The 25,732-nt window shown below is 37.1% G+C and overlaps 1 protein-coding gene and 1 long non-coding RNA gene across 5 annotated transcripts in view; one reads left to right on the plus strand and one right to left on the minus strand.

The window, feature by feature from the left end:
• The window catches only part of ptprua (protein tyrosine phosphatase receptor type Ua), a 582,203-nt gene that overhangs the window by 194,411 nt on the left and 362,060 nt on the right, over positions 1 to 25,732 (plus strand). For all 4 annotated transcript variants that reach the window (XM_079878073.1, XM_079878074.1, XM_079878075.1 and 1 more), the window contains exon 3: positions 3,101 to 3,372. In XM_079878073.1, the coding sequence (XP_079734199.1) occupies positions 3,101 to 3,372 (272 nt within the window). The remainder of the gene's footprint in view (positions 1 to 3,100; positions 3,373 to 25,732) is intronic.
• Positions 12,616 to 24,610, minus strand: LOC307162636. The gene is made up of 10 exons (XR_013821951.1): positions 17,078 to 24,610; positions 16,504 to 16,565; positions 16,207 to 16,280; positions 15,815 to 15,886; positions 15,414 to 15,555; positions 15,113 to 15,227; positions 13,410 to 14,479; positions 13,250 to 13,309; positions 13,071 to 13,168; positions 12,616 to 12,872 (listed from the first exon to the last, which is right to left on the minus strand). It is a non-coding gene; the product is annotated as an uncharacterized lncRNA (long non-coding RNA).

The raw sequence follows: 25,732 nt of genomic DNA on the forward strand, positions 1-25,732 counted from the left end.
CATGGGAGACGGCATACTAACATGTACGTAGTCTGCCTCTTGAGGCCAGAGGAGTGACGTTTTGCCTATACAGCTCTTACTAGATGACCTCTGTTAAGCTTACCCCCATCCGGGTCATGTCACCAATGTCCTACTCGCACCACTCCATACTCCAGGGGGATTTGAACCAGCTTTAAATGGCATGGGAGGTGGGTGCTAAAAAGTATGCTAAAGATTTCTAGCGTAGTTTTTGAAGCAAGGGGAGTGAAGTATACAGCTCCATCCGGGTCACAACAGCAATGTCGGACTCGCACTCACACCAATCTCAGCAAGATTTGAACCAGCACCAACCAGTTTGGGAGGCGGGTGTGCTAAAATTGACACTGACCACAGCAACCTCTAACATCAGCCTTATTTTGTCTCAGAAATGACTGGGATCCTTATTTTCATTTTCATTTTCATTTTCATTTTCATTTTCAGACATCCACTTGTCTTTTCTTCTACTGTTGCTCATTGAATCTCTGTGGGTTCTGTGCAGTTCTAAATGGATGCATGTTCTTCAGTTTATAGCAGGAGCCTGACAGATGTTAAAACAGCTTTGGATTTATTTTTTTATGAATTGTGAAAACAATGCAGAAAGCAAGAGACTCAAATTTACCCTTAATGGCTGCCACCTGTTTTGATGATTGAAAACTGTAATTTAGCAGAACTCCAGCCCTGAAAACAACATATCAAGCTTCAGAAAAGCGTCACATCTAAGGAAAATCATTAAATCTGTTATTGTTCATGCTAAATTAAGTATTATTCTTCAATCTGTCATCATACACCATTTTATCTACAGACATAAATGAAACCTTAAACAATGCGACCTGTTGAGAAGTAAGCTGTTACTATTTTAGACAATCAGACTTTCACATGGAGAATGATACATCTGAATGATACATACAAACCAATTTGCATATCGTGTGGAGAGAGGGGTTGAAGATGCACTGCTGACTCTGACAAATAACATATATGAGCACTTGGAACAGGCAAAGAGTCTTGTCAAGATTGTGTTCATAGATTTCAGCAGTGCCTTCAACACAATCCAACCCCACCTGATGGTAAAAAAATTGGTTCACCTTGGGGTTAACCCAAGACTAGTTTTGTGGATTTTTGACTTTCTGACGAACCGTAGTCAACAAGTCAAATTCAATTCATGTGTCTTGAATTTAAAAAAAGCCGTTAAAAGCCATAAACACAGGTGCGTTCTGTCCCCTATTCTATACACCTTATACACCAACAACTGCCAAGCAACCACCTCAAACCACACCTTTTTTAAATATGCTGATGATACAGCGTTAGTGGGTTTTGTACAGTCCAATACTGCATCCCTAGAGGGCTTTGAGAGGGAGGTGCAGGGTTTTATTAATTGGTGTACAGATAATTTCCTTGTGGTTAATGTGAAGAAAACAAAGGAGATGACCATAGATTTTAATAAAAAGGGAATTATAGTTCCACCCTCAAATATAAATGGTGTAGTGGTAGAGCGGGTCACAACATACACATATTTGGGTGTTGAAATAGATAATAAACTGACTTTTAATTAATTTGCACAAAATAAGTCCAAAAGGCTGCAGAAGAGGATGTTTTTTCTAAGGAAACTTAACCATTTTAGAATAGACAGCTTTATTCTTCAGATGTTTTACAAAGCTCTCTTGCAGAGTGTCTTATCATTTGGCCTTATTTGTGCCTTTGGTAACATGTATATTAAGGACCAGAATAAACTGCAACGATTAGTTAAAACAGCCAGTAAGATCATTGGAGTTGATCAGGTATCTGTAGCCCATTTGTACAATCACCTTAGTCTTAAAAAGATAGAACAAATTCTAAATGATTCAACCCACCCTCTTCATCAGAATTTCTTAAGAAGCAATAGGTCAAGTGGCAGACTACTGCAAAGGAAAATTAGGACCACAAGGTACAGCAATTCTTTTGTGCCTACAGCAATTAGATTGTACAACAATCAGCTAGCACTCAGCTAGTTTATTTATTCATACATGCTTGTCATGTTTTCTTCAATGTTTATAGTTTTGTTTGTCTTGTCCTTGTTCTCTTATGTTTTAATGTTTTTGTATTTAATGTTTTTTGTATTATGTTTTTTATTGGTTTGCAGCAGGCTATTTTAACAATGGAGCGTGTAATGGTGACCACATGAATTTCCTACTTGTGGATAATAAAGTTTACCTTGACCTTGACCTTGACCTTGACCTTGATCTAGTGAAATAAATCCCATAGATTTACATTAAAGGAGGGACCTGAGTCATATCTAGAGACTAGAATAGTTTTGCACCAACACTACTCACATTTTCTTCCATAAAATGTAAAAATCTGGGGCAAAAATTACAGAGAATAAAAGAAAGACAGCAGATAATGTCTTCAAAACTTTGAGCAATCAAAATGACTTCACGTCATTGAGACTCAACACTTAATATTTTGTGTTTGTTAATGTCTTTGTAATATTTGTTGGGGTTTCTTGTTGCGGTCAGTTTTAAAACTGTGTCTCACTGTATGTGATGTATTTTGTGTGGTACCCTTATGGCAGACATTAGAGGTTTAATAACTGTGTCAGCGTGATTAATAATGGTGGAGTACCGGAGCAGAGCTGCCATCATCACTGCACTGATTACACCTGCTTTAAACTACATTACCCACAGTGAACTGTTATACTCACTGTTTCTAAATTTATGCTTAGCAAGAGCTCCATCCCAGTTGCCCAACACAAAAGTCGAAGTGTAATTTTTATGTGTGCATTAGTGGTGGGGATTTGTCAGTGACTCTTTCGGCCATTGCATGTCAGTAAGTGGCAAAAAGTGAATTAATGAGTGAGTCATTGTATCATTCACTCAACCATTTCATTCAGAAACACTGAATAATTCAGGAATGGCACTCCACTTCTGTGTACTGATCGGTAGACATGCAGTGGTTGATTAATGTTTTGTCTTTGTTGTTGCTTTTTTGTCTGAGAACACAGAGTATGGGTTTTGAACAGCAATTCATGTAGTTTAACAAAATAAATAGTCCAAATAAACAGTGCCAAGTAGACCAAGAAAATAATTTCTCTCTCACTATCTCTCTCTAGGCTCCTACATGATGGTGAACTCTTCTCAGTATGGTGCTGGACAGCGGGCTCAGCTCATGTTACGTCCGCTGAGTGAGAACGACACACACTGTGTGCAGTTCAGTTATTTTCTGTACAGCCGTGACGGACACAGTCCCGGGGGCCTGAGTGTGTATGTGCGGGTAAACGGTGGCTCACGGGGAAATGCCGTATGGAATGTGTCCGGCTCTCAGGGGCGGCAGTGGCATCAGGTGGAGCTGGCTGTCAGCACCTTTTGGCCCAGCGAGTACCAGGTGAGACAAATACCATGCACTCAAACACATCATGCACATCGACTTTATGTACATGTCACAATCTTTTTGTCAAAATGTTTTATACAGAAGTGTTTTTTTTTTTTTTTTTTGGGCTGTGTCATTGGATCAGTAAAGAATCTTTTGATTCGGCAGTAGTAATCGTTTTGCACAGTGGTGGAAAAGCACTAAATGTAACACAAAAACTGAAAAAAAAAAAAGTGTTAGCCTTTTCTTGATCCTTTGAAATAAACGGGCTGTTTTCCATGATTTAGACCCACTGATATCAGTGTGTGTATATAGTATGTGTATACACACACACACACACACACACACACACACACACATTCATATATATATATACAGTATATATATATATATATATATATATATATATATATATATATATATATATATATATATATATACTGTACATATATGCACATATATGATTTTTTCCTACATACTTTTATAATCTACATACTGTATACATACTGTTTCCTACCACTAAATATTTGTCTATTATCCTCAGCTCTTGGCTCTGTCAGCAGTGTGTGTTATTGACTCACTTGTTCCTCTGATGGTTAGTGCACAGAACACTGTCACCTTGTTAAAGGCTATGATTAATAACTTGTCCCTCATTTGCTCCCCAAAAAGGCCATAATGACCAGTAAGTTGGGTTTGTGTGTGTGTGTGTGTGTGCACGTATGTAAGTGCACAGTCAATTAACCCCCGCTTTTGTGTGGGACCCGTTTGAAAGAGGAGGTCCAGTGTGGTTTCCACAACCCTGACCCGTATCGCTCCTCTCTCCATAAATCAGAGCAGCCTTAATGAGATTACAGCCCTGCCACGATCAATACACACACACACACACACACACACACACACACACACACACACACACACACACACACACACACACACACACAGTGCGCCACAGGGTTCCTACACAGACAATGTGAAGAAATTATCTTTGCCCTCTGGTTCTATCTTTCGCTCTCCGTCTCATATTTTTTTCTTTTTTGAGTGTGGTGTCTAGTTGTTTCAGACGTGTTGTGGTTGAATAAACAGAGAATATGGTAAATTTGAGGTGTTTTGGAGATGTGGCAAGGCATGTAAGTCAACTGTAGTTAGCTTGTTAAAATTGCCTGCAGTAATTTATGGCACTGTATTCGTTATTTGTAAATGTTTGTAAATGTGTAATGAATGTTGTGTGTAATTGTGTAAAGAAACACAGACAGATGCAAATGCACATAAAGACGCAGCTAAATTGCTGTATTTGTTTTGTCAAGAGAAGGTTATGTGGCAGCAGAGTAGAGCATTTCAGAGCAGAGGAATAGGCTATATAAACTGTTCCAAACCCTAGTGAGCTGCCTACATGGAGAGGTGTTTAAAGCTTTATAAGTGCACCAATATGAAAGCTGTCCTAAAATGTAGGCAGCTGCCTTCTAAAGGCCCTTTCACACAAAACGGCCACAAAAAGCTAAATGAACCGATGACAAGATGGACCTTTCGGACCAAACAATTTGTACAAATGCTCATCAGGCTGAAGGACACACACACAAAAAAGGAACACAACGTACACATCTTTCAGCTACTGCTCCCCCCTACTGCATTTTTTTTTTTCAGAATTCTTTGATAAATAGTTCAATAAACAGCAATTGAAATGCAAATCTTTTGTAACATTATAAATGTCTGCTGTCACTTATGATCAATTTATAGCTAGGGTGTGCAGTTTCGTAGAGGCTAGCAATATCAAGCTAGCTTTAAAAACATAACAGGGGAAAAGATCCCACCCTCCCTTCAGAGCTCCCTTTAAAGCCACACTCCTTTAAAACACATGAATGCGCAACGCCAAAGCAAAGTCTGCAAAGCATGACGAGAGACACCTTGATGGAGGGAGGAATGCAACACTTTCAACTTACCTCATGTCTCAAAGCCCAAACATTATAAAATGAATGTAAACAGCTTATTTACAGATATTATTCTTTTAAATACTACATGGTCCTATTTAAACAGTACATGGTACAATAGTACATGTACATGGTCCCTTTATAAATAAATACAAATAAAATAAAATAGAAAATAGTAAAAATTAAAAGAATAATACATTTTAATAATATTTCATATTTCTGATCAAATAAATGCAGACTTGGTGAGCACGAAGAGTCTTCTTTTAAAAACAATAAAAAAAAAACTGAAGTATTCCAATCTTTACTGGTGGTGTACATTCAGGTGTCGCCCTCTCTTTCATCCATCCTTTCATTCAGCAATCTGTATCCATCTGACTTTCTCTGTTCCTCATTCCTCTCCAACTCTCTATCTCTCTCTGTTATGGCTCATGGGTCACTGGAAACCTTTCGGGCATCTTCACCCGGCTCACATATAGATTAAATCAACTCACGTATACTCCCTTTGGGTGACAGCAGAGGAAAGAGAGAGGAAAAGAAATGAATGAAAGATAGAATGAAGGAACGAAGAGCACATGAGTGCTGCGTTACTCCCCGCGTGGGTCTGTAGAGATGAGATCAGCAGTCAGGCCCATGGGGCGGCAGCTTGTATTAAGGATATCATTTCCCCCTCCTTATAATCTGGGAAAACACAAAGGATCTGGATCATTCGGCTTCAGCACTCACTGTTACCCATAAGACTGCTGTAGCATTCTCCCTCCCAGGCTGATGTGACACATTTGTGAAACCAATTTGAGCAGTTACCTGCAAACTAAGGGCTCTACGGATGTCAAGCTTTGCACAGTGTTGATGCTTTCCTTTAATATGGAGGTTCTCAAACTTTAATAAGTCATGCTCCCCCCAGAACGATATGACTTCTGATAGATGTGTGAGGAGGGAGGCGACTGAGACTATAGTTCACCAAAAGCTTAGCAGTACTATACTTTCAATATTTACCAGTTAGGGACCGTTCGGTATTTATGGAAGGGGCCACCGGAGGAAAATAGGGGAGGGTCATGTCTTTTTATTCTTTGTTGAGGGGAGGGTCATCCAACTTTTTTTAGTCTAGGGGGAGGGTCACCCAACTTTTATATTCATTAAAACAGCAACATTTCAAAGTGGCTTGTTTTGTGCTATTTTTTCCCATTTAGCTCCATGTTGATCTCGCGTTATCAGCCCCCCGTCGATATCAGATGGGTCTGACCCAACAAAAATCCAGTTTGGCGCTGTTTGACAGTGTGCGCTTCAGGTCGCGCTTAGAAAAAGTGCATCATGTCAGAACAGAATGCCAAAGAAATGTTTACCCGGCAAAGCTTTAAAGCACGAGCAAATACTGAACTTTTGTTAAGTGCACAGTGTCCTGTGAGTGTAACTCTACCGCTGCATTAACATGTGATGTGAACGTACGTCGAGTTTAACAGTATTGGGACTGAGGCGCCAGAACTGCTGATAGAATGTGCGCTGTTGGGCGATACTGCATATTTTAGTTTCCATTCTTATTTTGTTTCTACGATGTGTAAGATGTAGGGCTACCACCAGCCGCGGCGCTACCATTGGGCCCGGGTGGGCATTTAGGTCCGGGCCCACCCATTTTCTATAGCCTATGGTTTTGTTTCTTCATTCGGATCTATTTGCGATAATCGATCCAAATTCTAAACAAACAGTTTACATGCTTCGTCCTTGTTACATTATTCATTAAGATAATAATTAATAAATGCACGCATAATTATCAGTGAACTTGATAAATGTTGCAGATATGTTTTACATGCATGCACAAACAAATGCCTTTCAACTTGTGTGTGCAAAATTCAGAATAAAATGAATGTGCAGCAATTTGTACAAATACAGAGTCTGTAGGCCTACTGTGTTGTTACCATTAAATAAGCTCATTTAGTTTCATTTTTGTTAAAATATAATAATGTTATTTTTTCATCTATGTTGATTATGAAAAGTGAACCGCACACACGAGTATACGCAATATCGAGAGACATGGAGCGGGTCAGACATGATTTTGACCACTTAATTAAGTTTTGTTTTGCAGAAAACGATTTTTTTAAGTGAATTTCGTTTTGTATAAATTGTGTCTTAATTTTAATTTTTTTTTTTTTTAATCAACCAATTGCCAAATACCAAATATAGCAGACAACACAATCATAGAGGCGCCCGCGTGGTCACTTGCACTGCTCGTAAACAGGAGCGCATCTCATCCTAACTTAACGAAACTCAGCATATGCCTCACATACATGAAATATATCTTAAGAAAGCTTGAAATGTCTTTTTAACAATTTAAAACGAAAGGAAATAGGCTACTCTCTGGTTATGTAATGATGTGCATTTCTCTCTATAGGCGTGTTCACTACGGAGATGGCGATCGTCAACTTCATCTTTACAGCTGTTGTTGCTGTTAATAAACTAAAAATAATAGGCTTATAATTTTATTAAACAATAAATTAAATGAAATTTTTATTGTATTAAAAAAGCAACAAAAAAATCCTGTTTATCAATATTGTGTGTGTGTGTGTGTGTGTGTGTGTGTGTGTGTGTGTGTGTGTGTGTGTGTGTCGAAATAATTTGTCCGCAGCTGCTCAAAAAAAAAAAAAAAAAAAAAACAGCCAAAAACCCCACTGTCAGTGTTTTGTAAGGAACAGGCAAATATGTTCAATATAGCAGGAGACATTTTAATTGTTTACTAATAAAACAGTTATTTTTTATGTCAGTGTCGGCTAGACAGAAGAAGTTGACGACTCGCGATCTTCGCAGCGCTACCACATCTTTAAATCACTATAGGCTATTATTTAAGTTAACAAAAAATACATAGACCTGTAGGCTACACCACAAAAACTAGTTGAGGATAAATTCGTTAAAATTGGGCGATTCCAGTGAATGGACGTGACATTTGCAGTCAAAACTTAAAATAAAAATTCTCAGAAAAAGCATTTATTTGAAACGTCTGAAAGCAGTCAAGACATTAGAAAAATATCAGTCTACACACGTTTTATATTTAATATGAGGGAAATACACATGTGACGTGACACAAAAAACTCTTTAACTTTTAGGTGGCAAAATATTTTTTAGTAATTCTATAAATTACACTGTGCAAACCAAAATATATAGGGGAGAGCGGGGCACAACCTAACGCTTTTTGACTTTCTCAGTTTGTGTAAATCTACTTATGGTTCAGAGTATTTATTTTTTCCCACATTAATTTCCCACATGTCTACTACAATTATGTGTTTTTGTTTTATTAATACAGTATATACTTTTTTCTTGATATACCCCGAAAGAATGGAAGTGAAATGTGACAACATGCCCCATAGGTGGGGTACATTGTAACATGTGCAGGGGCACATTGTAACGTGACCATAAAACAGCTTAAAATGTTATCTGATCTAATAAAAAATATATACAAAACAAACTAAAATATTTTCTAAATAAAATACAATTAAAAAACTTTTTCATATAAAATAATGGCAATTTTTAATAATTAAATAGAAACTCATTTTTGAGTTTTGACTACGAACACATGAAAACACAGCTATACAACATAGTTCAAAACAAATAAATAATTAGTAATTTCTAAACATTGACACTCAGTCTTTATTCACCTTTTTCTCACGTTTTCTCAATAAAATTAATAAAAGTATAGAATATAATAGCATATTTCTAATAGGGGCACATTGTAACGCAGTGTTACAACATGCCCTCGCCTGCACAACTGGGATTTAAACCCTGCTAGTGTCTTCTGCTAGTTAGCGAAACATTAAATAACTATCTCAACTGTTAAATAACATCTTGGAGATTAAAATAATATCAGATTTGTCTTATTTTAAATAAACACAAAAAATAGAGATGAAAAATTAACTTAAGTAAGAAATTTACTTTTGCTATGGTTTAATAAATGTGTATGGATATCTTCCAAAAATAAAATAATTTTGGCGGGTTTTTTTTTTTCTATATAGTGTTGATATGGCAACTAGTAAATAAACAAAGTTTCGTCATCCAAGCATGTGCGGAAGTATTTAAAACAAGCGTGTTACAACTAACCCCGCGTTAGGTTGTGCCCCGCGCTCCCCTATACCCACCGGATGAATAAAGATCGGCCTCCACAGAAAATTAAATTTTATATTATTTTTATTTTATTTTTCGTGTTTGCATTTATGTAAAAAAAAAAAAAATGTTACGGACGTGACAGTTCTCCATTACGCACAGACATGACGGCTCTGAAGCGACTTTAAAAATTGCACAGAGACCTCAAACAGAAAGCACAAAGCCTTTCTTTAAAGTGAATTTCGTTTTTTTATTAATTTTATCTTAATTTTAATCAATGTTTCATCTGGATTTAATAAATAAGAAGTAGTCTAAATATAGTAGAAAATAGATAATCATGACACGGAGGCGCGGGCGAGTGAACTGGACTCTTGTCTCATAAATGAACCGAAACTCAGCGTAAGGTATGCTACTTGCCTCATAGACCTGAGAAATATATAGAAAGCTTGAAATGTCTTTTAAACATGCAGAACAATTCAAAACGAAGGAAAACAGACTGCTTTCTCCTTATGAAATGTGCATTTCTCTCTGGCGCGTTCTGAGAAGATCGCGACGCATCGTCAACTTCATATTTGCAGTAGACACAGAAAACACTTGTTTATTAAAAACAATTAAAATGTCTAGCTATATATGACATATTAATAATCATTACTTTTGCCGGTTCTTTGTGACAGCTTTTAGATGCTTTATTCGCAACGCCACCCACATGTTGAACGAGTCACACCGCATCAGCACCGAAAACATGATTTTTTTTTCAAATCTAAAATAAAAAATCGTGATACGAACCGAATCGTAGGTTTGGTCTATCGTTACAGCCAGATGAGAAAGCAAGAGTTTATGGTTTAAAAAACAAACAAACAATGGCTATCTGAACATCTTTGCCAAGCGCAAACCAGTACAGAATTAGGCTAATCAATAAATTATCGGGGAGGGTCATGCCTTTTTTCACAATCATTTTGGAGGGTCATAGAAAAAAATATTGCTGGCGAAGGGAGGGTCATGTCTTTTTTGACAACAGATCTCAAAACTCCTCCGGTGGCCCCTTAAATAATTAACGAACAGTCCCTTATTAATCTGATAATTAAATATTGTGCAAATAAATTACATAATTACATAAACATGTTTTTTCATTATCTGGTTTAAAAAGCTGATTTTCAATACCAGATACCAGAAAGACTCGGGAGAAGATATTGTAACAATCATGCATTTATTAATGACCCAGCAAACAATATATGCGATAAAGTATTTGGCGTAGGCCCCGTCCGTAACTCGCAATCCGAGGGTACGGATTCAGCATTTCCTGCCTGAAGATGAAGGCAGGGGCGCAGCCGACCCCCTGTGAGGTATTGGAAGGGACCGTCCTGGTGGTGGTGGGGAGGTTGGAGGGGAAGGGACCATCCTGCGGTGGTAGAGAAGATGGAGGGAAGAAACCATCTTGTTGGTGGAGGGAAGAAACCATCTTGGTGGTGGTGGGGTGGATGGTGAGTGAAAGCGTTCAGCATCTGCGAACTCAGACAAGTGTAAGTACAGGTCCTTTATACTTCTAGTATTAGAACATGATTGGATAGATGAGAAGGTAATAAGTGACGCAACAATTCTTGTTGCGTCACTTGTTGGCAGAACTTACGCTAAAGCTTTAATTTCTTGATGCTAATAGGCCAATACCCTTGTTTTATTTATAATAAGGCAAGCTATGACTGAATGGATCTGTGTATCATCATTAGCATCCAGACTTAACCACAACACAAACAAACACTATTCTGTCTACAGTTTCAGAAGTTCAGTATTGTACTGTATGTTCAACGAGCTGTGTTGCGAACAGGTGTGCTTTAAACTAAAAGATGGAAAACAAACTTTTAGTTTTTGCTGAGAGATAAGCACATGTACAGTATACAATATGTCTATTTTTCTGGCCGAAGGATGAAATTTACTGATTTTAATTTAAAAAAGTAATATACTAATACATACATTTTCAACTGTATTATTTGTATTATGTGATAACAATTTTGTAAAAGAAGTAAGGTACTCGAGGCGTGCTGTAGGCATATTGTGAATACTTCGCTTTGCCTAACAACATTTTCAGTCATGTCTGTATTCACAATACAGCATGCCTCAACAACAAACAAATAAAAAAAACAGCTAAGCAAGCAGAGAGAATATCACAAATCACAAAGAAATCTGTTATTACATGAGGTAATAGGTCACCATACTTGAAAACTGGGACTGGGTTTACGTATGTAAGCCCGGTTCCCTGAGAAAGGGAACGAGATGTCATGTCAGCTGCTGATGCTATGAAGACGTGCCCTTGCGGAACCGACACAGTGTGGTGGAGCCTGAGAACAAGTCATCAGATTTGTACGTACATACACTGTTAGACTTTTCAAGGGTTTTTTACAGTAACTTACTGGCAACACTGTTGCCAGTAAGTTACTGTAATTAAGAGTTACAGTACCAAACCGTATTTCAGTTTTGTGTAAATACAGTGCATTACTGTAAAAACGAAGCTAATCAGTACAGTGCATTACTGTAAAAACGAAGCTAATCAGTACACTACTGTAATTATTTTTATTTGTACTAAATATAAATTAGATTTGATAATTTTGATATATGATTAATTTTATTTTTATCCTACATAAGTACTACTTTCATACAAACCAATTAGACAAAGTAATCACAAAATACCATTTTTTTATTTAAAACATTTCGGATATATCACAAAATAAACATGCCAATGCTGGAAATGATGTGTGAAATTTTTACACATTAATGGGTGAGTTTAGAGACAACATTTTTTTGTGTTAATATTAACTCATTCATTGTGTTAATGATTTTAACAAAGTAAATATGTCAGAGAGGTTAGCACAAAGATGTGTAAACGTGTTAAATTAACACATTATGTGCTGTCCTTCACTGCAAACATTTTTGAAAACATACATAAAACCATAAACAAAACATTAGCATTTGACTAAATGAATGTAGAGTCATTGGTTGTTTAGCTTATACAAGTATTATAATGAAATATCAACCATTACATTCATAAAACTGCAGAATATAAATACATTTTTAAGCATTCAAAAAGGAAATGTCCAAAACAGGACAAAACACAGTTCTTTTCACAATACAAGACACATAACCCCACCTTAAAAATAATTTCACTTATTTCCAAAAATGTGTTGGATTCATGTACACTGGTGGCCAAAGGAAGTATTTAAGTGTCTTAATGTTTTTGAAAGAAGTCTCTTTGATGCTCAAGAAACATTTCTTATTATTATCAATGTCTGACTGTCTACTCCATCTTTTCTACAGCATAGGAGTAAAAATCATCATCAAAATAATCTTTAAAAAGCCAACACAATGTTTTTGTCCACCTTTGTGAATAAATGAACTTCTCCAAAGATTGGTTCCTGTTCAGAACTTGATTGACAACATCAGAATGTTCCCTGGTCAGCATGCGTGCCCACAAACACAAATGTACTCAGTCCTTCAGAGGAGATCCCAGTTCCAAAACTATATGAGAGAGAGAGAGAGAGAGAGAGAGAGAGAGAGAGAGAATATTAGTGTCACATTATTTTTAACCTCCTTTTTTAATTTTTATTTATTATTTTCACAAAAACTTAAGAATATATATTTGTAAACAGCTTCTGTCAATAAATAGCATACAAAAGAACTAAATTAAATAATGCCAGATTAAATTTTAATACTTACAAATCCTAAATTCTGTCCAAAAATGCTGAGATCCATAGAAAAAACGACTGAAATCGATGATTTTAGCCCATTTTAGCTTGTCTGCAGTGAAGGGGTCCCTGTTTGAGACAAATACACAGTAAGACACATGCAAGAAATCACTGTGTGATGATCGTTCTCCTTCCTCCAGTATAACCCACCTGTGCGCTGATATTAGGACCTTCCTAGTCAGGTGGGACTGCAATGGTAGAGTCTTCTGGCTAATAACATATCAAAATAATGCAAAAATATAAACTTAAGTTGTTTAGAATGCTAGATTTGGTATGAATGAATTAGTGAGAGTTTTACTGCAGTGTTTACCTGGATACATTTATCTGGTGAGACTGAACAAAGACAATGGTCCATCTTCTGATTGGTTCATTTGCTGTGTAATAAAATTAGACATAATGCAAAGGTCACTTATTTGATATAAAGTTTATAGAGATTTTATAAGATACTCTACCTAGTCTGCACCAGTGGCTCAAAGCAATTTTCACATAGCGTATGCTAATCATTTCAGCAAACTTATCTCAAAATATATCACAAATCTGGGCTGGCCTAACTTACCTCTGCCCAGACAGCAAACTGACTACGAAACGCATCCGCCGCGGAGGTACAGTGAACTCCGGAACGGATCCAGAAAGCGGATCCGAAACTGCGTCCACTTGCACACCGCGCCGGATCCGCCGCGGTGGCGGCTCGCGGATCCGGTCCGACACCGCTGCGGTCCCTTTGCGTATCCGTACATAAATGGGTACATCCGCCCCGGCTTCGCTTTGGATCCGCGAATGAGCCGCATATCCGCTCCGGGTCCGTTTTGGACCCGGTCATATGCCCGGCCCGGGTCCGTTTTGGACCCGTTCATAAAATTCCGTCTACAATGCCACTTTTTTCCCCACACTTGATTATCTGGCCAAAACTATAGCTACAGATATATTTAAAATCTAATGGTGGACGAACATTAGATAGACTGGACTGCTCTATAAAAGCTTGAATAGTTATTAATGTATATGTGCCTTTGAATAAAACATGAAATCATTAAACATTAATAATTTTTAGCCAACTAACAATAACAAAATAGGTTATTACAGACTATAAATGTATTTACTAATTTTTTAAATAGTTTTATTCATGTATACATTGAATAGACATTACAGAAAAAAAATGAAATCAACCATGAATTGTACCAAGAACATCATTTTATTTAGTGAAAAACATTACACTAAAATTATAAAGTATTTTTTTTCACTACTGTTGGGTCAAGGTTTGCTGACAGGGGGGACAGCTCCTTGAGCTTCCCCTATCTGATGCCAGGTTGAACCACCGGATTACATGTTTTGTAATGTCGTCATCGGTGGCGGCACAGGAGACATGGCTCTTTCTCACAGCACCTGTAATACATAAGCAGATTTTCATTGATTTTCATGTCATGAAATCACATTGAAGCTACCAGGTTGTTGTTTTTTAGAGGATAGACATAATTCTTTTTTTAACTTAAAATAATGTCAAGTCGTAACAGGGTGAAAGGCACTTCTGCCTCCGCTTTGCGGTCCTTTATCTGCTATAACCACGCTATGTAAGATTGCCAGATCGGGTCGCGTTTCTGTAGTTCTAATGAGACATAAGAAAACTACAGACTTTAATAGACTCCCTAAAGAATTTGGCACAAACACAAACAGAAGTTCAACTAAAATGACTAAGTGATTATAATTTTAACCATTATACAGCGTGACAAAAAAAAAAAAATTTTCCTTGAATAAAACTTGAATGCCCATAAGTTTAGTTGACTAAAAAAAGAACTAAACAAAAACAGGATAAGGTTGACTAAATATGATAAAAGTTAAATAGTAAATTTGACACAGGACTAAGCATGCATAAAAATAAAAAAGCTGACAAAATAAACTCTATTTGAGTCTTGTATCTAATGAGGTATTGCTCACCAGAGCAGGCAATACTGTCTGATCCACAAATATAGAGGCCAAAAAGTTAATGTAAAATATAAAGGATAATATACGTATACTAACATCGGCTTTGGCCTTCTTTTTGGCCGAATCTCCTCCTCTTCCTCTTCAGACTGTAGATCTGATGTGTTGCAATTTAGAGCTTTCTTCAAGAGTTGTTGTGCCACAAAGTAGTCATCTAAAAAATAAATAGCCTATATGTTAAACTTCAGTAGACCTTCAAATTAATAGAGTAGAACTATAGACAACAGAACAATATGAGAATGTAATTAAAAGGATTTTCTTCCCATATAACATATTGGCAAAATACTTTGATATTTGCTTACAAAAGCCATTTAGATTATTTAAAAAGAAAATAGCATACCACATGACTCTGGCATCATATTTTTTCCAGTCAGGTCCAGGTTCCTTAGAATTTTTCACTGCCCCGTTCACTCTCTCATCATTTTTGTAGTTTGGCCAATAGGTAACTCCATCACTGTACCAATTTTGTGGCACCAAACATCCTTAAACGAGAAGGAAGTAACAAACAGCACCAGATAAATTTAACTTCCTGTTTCAAGAACAGGTCAGTATGTCTACCTTGGGTTATTTCACCAAGTGTATGGTGTAATTGCATATGGGTCACTTTTAAATTAAAAAAGCTGGTCCAAAAAATAAAAGAAATTCAGATATGGTCAACAAATCAGAATTAGGCATCAAGACCTGCAGTATAAATGTGGCCTTACTGAACTCAATTGAATCAACAATGAACTGTCAACTTACAGTGAAGTTGCTGAAGAATTTACTGTCTTAAGGTGGAGCTGGAGACAGGTACAGTTTTTCTATTCATTTTATCTAAAAGAAACGTAACAGAAACACAAAATACACATTTCAACTAGTGAGTTGTGGAAAATAACCAAAATTTTTAGTGTTTTCAAAAATAATTATACAGCAGGGCTCGACAATAAGGACTGCCTGATGGCCCGGGGCCAGCGTGAAAGATACTTGGGCCAGTTGCAGGAACTTTCACCTGCCCCATTGGGCCAGTGCTGCATCTTCAAGTTGATAATTTGCACATTTTTAAGCCTTGACAATTGAAATGCTGTAGTGTGGACCAGTGTCAGTATTTGACAACATATCTGGCTAAATCAAGTTAGAACAGTATTAAATCTTACTTTACTCTGATGTCAGGAAAAGATGAAACTCCAAAATAAGACTGGTGGCACTTGAACAAACTGTGAACTGTAAGCTGCAACAGAACACACACACACCATCTTAATATGATATGAAATAATTATCTGAAACAACATGACATGGGGAGGTGGTGGAGAATATATTTGTCATGATGTAAACAAAAATGGACTCAAACTAACCAAACCAGTACAGTATTAAATGCTGTAGTGTGGACCAGTGTCAGTATTTGACAAAATATCTGGCTAAATCAAGATGGAACAGTATTAAATCTTACTTACTCTGATGTCAGGAAAAGATGAAACTCCAAAATAAGACTGGTGGCACTTGAACAAACTGTAAGCTGCAACAGAACACACACACACACACACACACACACACACACACACACACACACACACAGTATCATATAATATTAATTATTTTTTTGAAACAACATTACATTAGGAGGTGGAACTGTCAAAATGTAAACAAAAATGGACATGTTATACCAGAAATTCAGTGAAAAACGTAAGTTGGGTAACGTTAGGCCTAACATGATAATATTGCCTGACATTTTAACGTTACTGGAGGGGAGAAAATACTCGATCAGGGTGTGATAAAAATCCGGACAGCTAACGTTAATTAAATCACCTAACCTCCCAGACAGAAAGAATATACCATCCAAATAGCTTTTTACTCAAAGTTATTAATTATCAAATACATTTTTACTCAAATCTACGCTAATGACAATTTGCTAACTTGGTTTGCCACAATCATTTCAGAAATAAAATCATCGGTATGTTGAACGGTATGAACGGCAATGTTTTACAGATAAGTAACTGCACAAATAAAGCATATTTGAACCATTCTTACCGTGTTCCGTGCTTGTCGACCTGCCGGTTAGCTTTTCCACAGAGCGGAGAATGATTCTGTGACGATGGCGACAGTTGAAATTAGGCGCGTTTGGTCAGCGGGTCCGCCCAGCGTCTGTAGCGAGTCCGCGAGGTGGCAGTGCGTTAGGGGGCGGGGCACATGTTAAGGCGCGTCCGAAGTGCGGATCCGTATGTGATCCGTTCTGGGTCCGCCGATTAAAACCGCAGGCGGGGCCGATCCTGGAGGCGGGGCTGATCCTGTTAGCGCAGCGAAAACGAATCTGACAGTCAGGCGGATCTGGCGGCTTGAGGGCGGGTCCGCCACGGACTCCTTTGCTGTGTGGGTGGAATCTTGCTAGAAGTCTGGCGCAAATTGGCGCTTTGTTGCAGTTGCCTTTAAACACAAAAATGGAAGTAAATATTAAATTCCATTAAAAAAAAACTATAATATGGTATAGTTTGAAAAATAATGCTAAAACTATAAAGGTTCTCATCAGTAGGCCAACATTAGGCTATAAACAGAATTTCACATTCATTTATTCACATTTATTGTTTATGTAAACGCGTTGCTCGTTGGCATATTCACAATTCAATCTAACAAAGTGTGTAAAATTGAACGTTAGCTCAGTTTACCATGGTAAAGTTCGTTACCGCCATGTTGACGACGAGTAACGTTAGGCTAACGTTAACGTTATATCATAGGTTAAACTGGGCACAATCCTGTCAACACACACAGAAGGTTTTTTTTTTTTTTTACCTTGCTTGCTGATCTCTCTCTTGGTGAAGTGAATTCCGTCTCTTCCCCGGGCCAGACACGAACGTCGCGATCCAACAAAACACAGACCCCATTACCTACTCTGGATGCTCTGACGCGACACGACAAATCCCAGACAGATGCGCCGCGGCCGTTATATTTCTGACGTAGTCCGATACGAGTCCAAGCGCTCGCGCTATTTCTGACAAGGGACAAACAGGTTTGCATTTAAAGGTCCAGTCGCTTCAATGTGTCCAATATAGACAGCCTCTGGCTATTATAGCGTTGTAGACACGAGGTGTAAGGCAAAAATTAGGAAATAAAAAGCACGGTGGAATGTTGCCAGCCAGAGAGGCAGTTACGTCAAATACAGTATACAGCAAATTTAAAAAATACAGTAAGTCTCTGTATGTGGTGTTAGACGTCACAGAAAATTCCCATGATGCAATGGGAATCACAGTTATTTACTGTAAAGAGAAATAGCAGTATAATACTGGGGGATTTAAAGTAAATAACTGTAGAAATTACAGAAAAGTCTAACAGTGTACGTAAACCCAGACCCACACTTACTTGAGATTTGTGACATTCTCTCTGCCTGTTTTTTTTTATTTGTTGCTGTTGTTGTTGAGGCATGTATGCTATTGACCATCACCAGGTGTTAAGAAACGCGGGCAATGAGAAACACAGTGCTTGAATTATCTGCTCACCATTAGGCGGCTTAACTTTTACTTCTTAGCACACACTTATGTTCACACAGCACTCAAACAAGCGGCTTCCTGAAGACAAATAAGCTGATGACGTGTTCTCAGGCACCCTTCTTATATGCTGGGGCACACCTTGCAATGTACAAGTGCCTCAGACAACAGGGTTCCACGAGGGAGTTCCCATAGCGTCAGCAGCTGACACAGAAGATCCCTCGAAAGGGAACTAAACACATTTTTGAATCATAGTTAATTTAGTTTTACTTTTAGAAACTAAAAGCGTGATCAAAATGACATCAATTACTGTAATTATTTTTAGTTTAGCATTTTTTTCTTCTTCTTTTGAATACCAAGTGAACTGTCCTGGGCCCCTTTTTTCATCCTGTACAGTACACAATGGATTTCCAATATCCACAGCAGAGTTATTGATGGTGAATTTCTTGTGAACTGAGAGACTAGTCATTATGCAGGGAGAACACGTGGTGCAAACAGAAGACAGGTCTGGACAGACAACACAACTCAACTGTTCAGGAAAGGTCAGACCAGTTTCTTTTTTCTTGTGGGACTTTCATTGTGTTTCAAAAGGTTAAAATAAAATTGAATGTTGATTTATCACCACACAGCCAGGTCCAGTGGCCAGGTCCAGTGGAATAATGTTTCCACTATTTTCATTAGGTGTGAGGAGAAAAATCTGATTCCACCCTTGTCCAAGACCATGACAAGACTATGACCGTGAAAATATTGCTTCAAGAGCCATCTGGAAATCTTTTGTTAAATTTTTATGTTATTTTTTCAGTGTTACATTAACAGTTTGTAACCTTGGAAGTTGAATCTTACTTTATAAGACACACACACATGCACACACACACACACACACACACACACACACACACACACACACACACACACACACACACACACACAAAACATAGGGTTTTTATGTTTTATGCAGACTTTCCATAGACATATGATTTTTATACTGTACAAACTGTATAATCCTCTAACCCTAAACCTACTACCCATCACAGTAAAATTTTCAACAAAAAAAAAAAAAGGACAAAGATTTTGTATATTGCCATCTTTGTGAGGACATTTTGTCCCCATGACATAGGGTATACTGGAACCACACACACACGCACACACACACACGCACATACACACATATTAGGAATGCATTGATGTATCGGCCAATAATCAGTATCGGACAACCGATGTGCTTTATTACTTCTGATAAGAAACAAAGTCTCAGCTTTCAAATTCTGTCCAAATTTTTTTATCATGAAATTCAAACAATAAATGGCTTTTTGCCTCTTAAATGTGACATGACATATAGCTGTAGTGCTTTAATAAAGTCTTTTCTTTTAATCATGTGTTTTTTTTAAAGTCATGTGACTTTGCGTGATGGGACGCGATTTGTGAGTGATAACTTGCGCGACCAATCTTATTGCAAAGCATTTGAAATGTTTTGCTCATTCTGAATACCTGAACAAAGTCTGTCATCAAAGTGGTTCTAGTATAATTACCTGCCAGAACTGTCTTACACGACCGCATTCCCAAACAGCAGGCATCCGAAAGCAAGATAACTTTATTGCGTTTCGTCTGCTCGCTCTGAGGTGCATTCAATTTATTATATACGAACATTATAATATACAGTGGATTCTCCTACTGCAGCAACTTCACCAAATGAAATTATTTCAAAGAAATGTAATCTTACTGTACTAATGTCAGTGTCTGATTTAAAGTGGCCAGAATGCTAGATCTAATGAGCTGTAACTGATGAAAATAACTGTAATTTTAATGGTCAAATATTGCATATAAACATCAGTAACAGCTTTAACTTGTCAATACTGGCAAATAACCATGGTATAAGCGGGATAATCCACGGCTAGCTGAGCATTAAACAATCTGAATGTGCTTTGTGTCGGTGGTTCATTGCCTCGACATTGTTCATTAAAATGCACAGCTAGCTGTGGATTATACCTTACATAGAAAATAGTTCCGTTAAATTGTAATACTATTTCTAAATATTACTGTTTACTCTATCTTTGATTAAATCAATTAAACATTAAACATTCTTATTCCATGCATTTTTGCATGAAATTGTAATATGGAGAATTCTGTTGACTCCAGTTATAAAACTAAACAAACAGCACACAAGGTGTTTTTGGCTTGGATAAATATAAATGAATAAGAACAACATAAAGAAAGACAATGAAGATGACAACAGAGAATAGAATTAAAGAAATAAAGAAACAGTTCTGAATATTCAGTGGTTTTGCAATCTGGCTGTTGCAAGCTGTTGTAATAAGCTTAGGAACGACTTTGATTCTTGTCCAAACACTTGCCCAGTCGATGATAATTTATCTTCTGTCCTTTTAACTCCTTTTACATGACTGTCCCTGTCCCATTCCCACTGGTCTTCTCTTGGCTCACACTTGTCTCCATGGTTCTATATTCCATCATTTTAAGTGCCAATTGCAACCATGTTTTGCTAGCTGATTAGTAGAGTTTAATTGTTAAGTTGATACCTCATTTGTGTTGTGTATGTTTCTGTCTTCAGAGCACAGCTGCGCGGAAAAACCACATCAAATATTCAATCAAATCATGGTTGCCCATAAATGCCTAATAGAAGCTCAACAACAGTGCCTTGAATGGAGCCCACTGTGTGGCACAGTCTTTCTACCTGCACACATACTGCACACAGTGTGTTTGTTAGTGTGTCCCTTTCTGTACTGTAACTTCCCGTTCATGATCCAGCTCAATGAGCCAAGAAACCTGACACATATTTTAACATGCTTTGCTAATGGATGCTGCAAATTAAGACAGATTGAACCCCCACTCTTCATATTTGAGTCATCAACACACCAACTGTATGTTTTAGTTTGTTTGGCAACATATACGCCAATGACGTCCCCCCAAACTTCCAATGTCCAAAAAAATATAACCATTCTGAAGTAAATCTTTATTGAGAGCTTTTCTTGGTTTGGTTTTGACAGGGTTTTTACAGTGAATGGGGTCCAATTCATATTGAGATGCATAAGTGCTTTTGGAGATTCAGCAGGGGTTTGTGCGAGGCGTGAGTCGCATTGTCAACATTCCTTGGTTTTCCAAGGCTTTTATAAGACATGAAAAGGTATTTTCTTTTGTGTTTGCGCTCCTGAGCTTGCCCTGATAAAATGGATCCGTACGTGGTGTGCAACAGCGTCCCTCTGGTGTAAATGAGATCCTTCCGCTTTTATGCCAACGAGCAATTGTTTCCTGCCTGCATTATTTTGATCTCTATCATGTTGATGCTCAAGACATTTGGTGGGTTGAATACAGGAAATAAGAGCAATGAGATAAATAGTTGACAGTTACTATGAGCTGCAGATTTAAAAACCCACCTTTCTCCTTCTGAACTGTATTGTGCTGCTGCCAGTACTGTAGATGTTGGAGATGACAAGCAGCCTTTATCAAATATTAACAATGCTACCAGCCCTTCTGTTTCTTGTAATGTTTTGTGCAAGCATTTTACACACACACTGTCCATATCATGCACAATGGCCCAAACCACTACCTTTCTCCTTCTAAGCTGAGGTGTCCTCTGGAGAAAGTCATTTCATTTGCATGTACTCATTTTGCAAATGCTTATACAGTACTCAAACGTAACTACAGAACCAAATGTAACTACCAAACAATATAAAAAATTGTATATAAAAAGCACACTGTTTTTACGATTATGAGTATGATTGCAAATGTGATATTGAATACATACAAATGTTCAATAAACAAGAAGTTAATATTAAGTGAATTACATCTTAGACATAATTTTAAACAAGTTTTTGCTATTTTGGTAACGAATACAGTTCCAAACAAACCCACAGAATACCTGTTGTGCGTTTCCGTGCACACATCATTTTTTTGTTACTGAATGAATCAGTTGCTTTAAACGAATCGGTTGAATAAACGATTCCGTGACTCACTCATTAAGTGATTTGTCACCACCTAGTGGTGGTTTTAGTGTCATATTTAAACGTATAATTTTATTTTTCCATCTATATTCAAAATGTGATTTTAAAAAAAAATCTCAACAGTTTTTATGCAGTTGAATTTGTACCTATTCAGACTAATTTTGTTGCTAGTGATTTAATTTGATTGGTTACAATTCTATATAGTTTCTTTTTTGTATTCTAATTGTATTTATTGATTAGATAAGACATTTCTCAGGCAGTAAATGTGGATCTTTCAGATGAATTTGAGGAGTGCTGGTGTGGTCTTAACTCGTCTCACCCTGCCTCTTGGTCTCAACCCCTCAAAATCTTGGTCTTGTCTTGGTCTCAACACACTCTAGTCTTGGTCTCAGTTTAGGTGGTATTGACTACAACATTAATACGAGTTGACTAGCACAAAATGTGCAAGATAGGGCACGCTGCAACGTGATCTCATGAGAATACGTGTGTATTTTTACGTAATAAAGCATAGTTCTACCATACATACATTTATTTACGTTTTATACACACAGAAACGTATAATACTGACGTATTTACAGCACTAAAACGTATAATATTTACGTATTGACAGCACAAAAACATAATTTATTTACGTATTAACAACTTTACCAACGTACACATTTGTACGTATTCCTATTTAACTTATGCATATTAAAATCGTGGGATTAATGTTTTGACTCTATTGCATTCAATTGTCTTATCAATTAAATTTTAAGTCGCATTTATTAATACAGTTTAACGGTACTCATAAATAATAACATTTCGCTCTGTTCGTGCCTTCTGCTGCAAACTCGTTTTGGAGGATTAGCCTATACATGGTGTTAAACAAGAATACATTTTAAAACCTTAAAAATACCTTATTTAATCGTTTAACCATTTTGTAATATTTGGTTTATTTACCGTGAGGTGAGACACAAAAGGCGTTTTCTCCTATATAGACCAATAATACACTAAAACACAACATAAATTCACAAAATACATCAATTTTTTTAGCTTGATGTAATCCAAATCTTTCGAATCCATACGTTGTTTGCAAGAAACAGATCCAAATTCAGCCCTTTATCCAGTGATCTTCATCTCCACTTCTCAGCAGAGACCGTAAACGTCAATCCCGCTCTAGTGGTGAATTCAAATTCAAAAATTGCGCCCGAAGCGTTACGACATGTTTTACGGCAGTGATATCAAACGCTCATTGGCTCTCGCATGCTTCGTCACAGATTGCGACATGCCGTGTTTAAATTGGTGTACTAGATTTGAATTGGAGAAGTGCGCGCGCCTTCACAGAGCGAACACCGAACCGAAACCGGATTAACATTTTCATGGATTAATAACTTAAATTCTGCTCTGTAACGTTACCTCATACAAAACTATTATATACTGCCAGAGAGGACTGCGACACATCGTCATGTGAACGACTTTGGTACCGGTTTTGACATTTTCTCAATAAATAAATGATTGTGATTATAACGTTACGTGTCTGTCTGTTGTTTTTCTTTATAAATGTAAGTTTAGCCTACGTAGTTTTAAGAAATTGTTAGGTTTAGGGGTAGGGGTAGGATTAGTGGCTCAAACTATATTTTAATGCTGTATTGTTAATAAAACTGGCATTTCCCTACACATATCTGTCCATTACTTTTTATCATTTTAATATTGTCTATAAAATGGGTATGTTTAGGTGTGGGAGTAGGGTTAAGGGATCTTACATTTATCTATAAAATGGTAAAAGGGAAATTATACAGATATCTTTATGATATGAAAAATTCGTAAATAGTTTACGTTTTTTAGCTGTAAAAACGTAATAATGTTACGTTTAAACGTTGCAGATACGTCCATATTATACGTTTCAGCATCTATCCAAACGTACAAAAAAGTATGTTTTCTATCTTTGAAAATTACGTATTAATACCTACGTATTAACAATGAGACCAGGCTGCACAATCATTTAATCATACAATTGATTGTTGTTTCAAGAAAAATCATCTTGTTAAATGACTACCATGTTTTAATGCAAAAGTATGGTTCTGTATGTAGTATGAAAGCATAAAAAAGAAGAAAAAAAAACATCTTATGTAAATATGTTTATCTATATTTATTTGATTTCTAAGAGAGATATTTGAGAAAAAAAAATACAAAAAGTAATTGATGGTCAAGACATGCAGGAGTTTGATAGATTGGATAGGTTTTGCACAAACATGATGAACTAATAGGTGATTTGATCGCACAAGTCTCATGTTTACGTCTATCATGTTTAAGTCTCTTTGCCATACATTTAGAAATGCCATGGTTCAATGCTGTGTGTCCCATACACTTCTATTGTAAGTTCCATTTTGATTTTAACACAGTTAACGTAGTTAAGTGAGCCTCTAGTTGGGTCTTTATTTTAATGTTGGCCATTTTTTTCTTTCTTGTTGTCACTCTCCCTGTACTGGAGCGGCTAAGTGCTTATGTTTGACAGAATCGTTCAGTTTATGATACAAGCGTGAAAATTGGCATGAGCAGTCTCCATGGGTCACTTGACAAGAAAATTGTCCGAGCCACTTGAAATTTCAAGATGGCGGCCATTTTTCAAGATGGCCGACACCTTAGTGGAGCAGTTAAGTGATATAGTGGTTTGTTTGGTGATACAAGCATGAAAATTGGCATGACCAGTCTCTGATGGTCACTAGACAATAAGCCACCCACAGCTACTTGAAATTTCAAGATGGCGGCCATTTTTCAAGATGGCCACCACCTTAGTGGAGCAATTAGGCTTAAGAAATCATTTAGTTGGTGATACAAGCATGAAAATTGCCATGAGCTGTCTCAAAGGGTCATTTGACAAGAAACCACCCACAGCAACATAAAATTTCAAGATGGCGGCAATTTTTCAGGATTACTGCCGCCTGCCATGTGGATCTTTAAATGATACATTTTCTCATAGAAATGTATTGGGTTCCTCAAAAGACTCTGTCAAGAGAGGTAGTTTGACTGTGTATTGTCTGACTCCTCACCCATGACCTGTCCAGTTTGGTAAAGCCTGTCAGGAGTTGCCTCCCACCGGCATAGCTCTCAGGGTTCATTGAGGTACACAAGCTCCCTTACCACGACAAGGTAACAGTCACAAGGGAGTTTTTTTTTTTTTTTTTTTTTTAACTAACAGTTATTAAACATGTCATATTAATACTGAGAGGTGGGGAAACAAAAATAAGATTAATAAATTAGCACAGTTGTGG

This window comes from Squalius cephalus (genome assembly GCF_949319135.1).
Source record: "Squalius cephalus genome assembly, chromosome: 8".
Lineage (NCBI taxonomy): Eukaryota > Metazoa > Chordata > Actinopteri > Cypriniformes > Leuciscidae > Squalius > Squalius cephalus.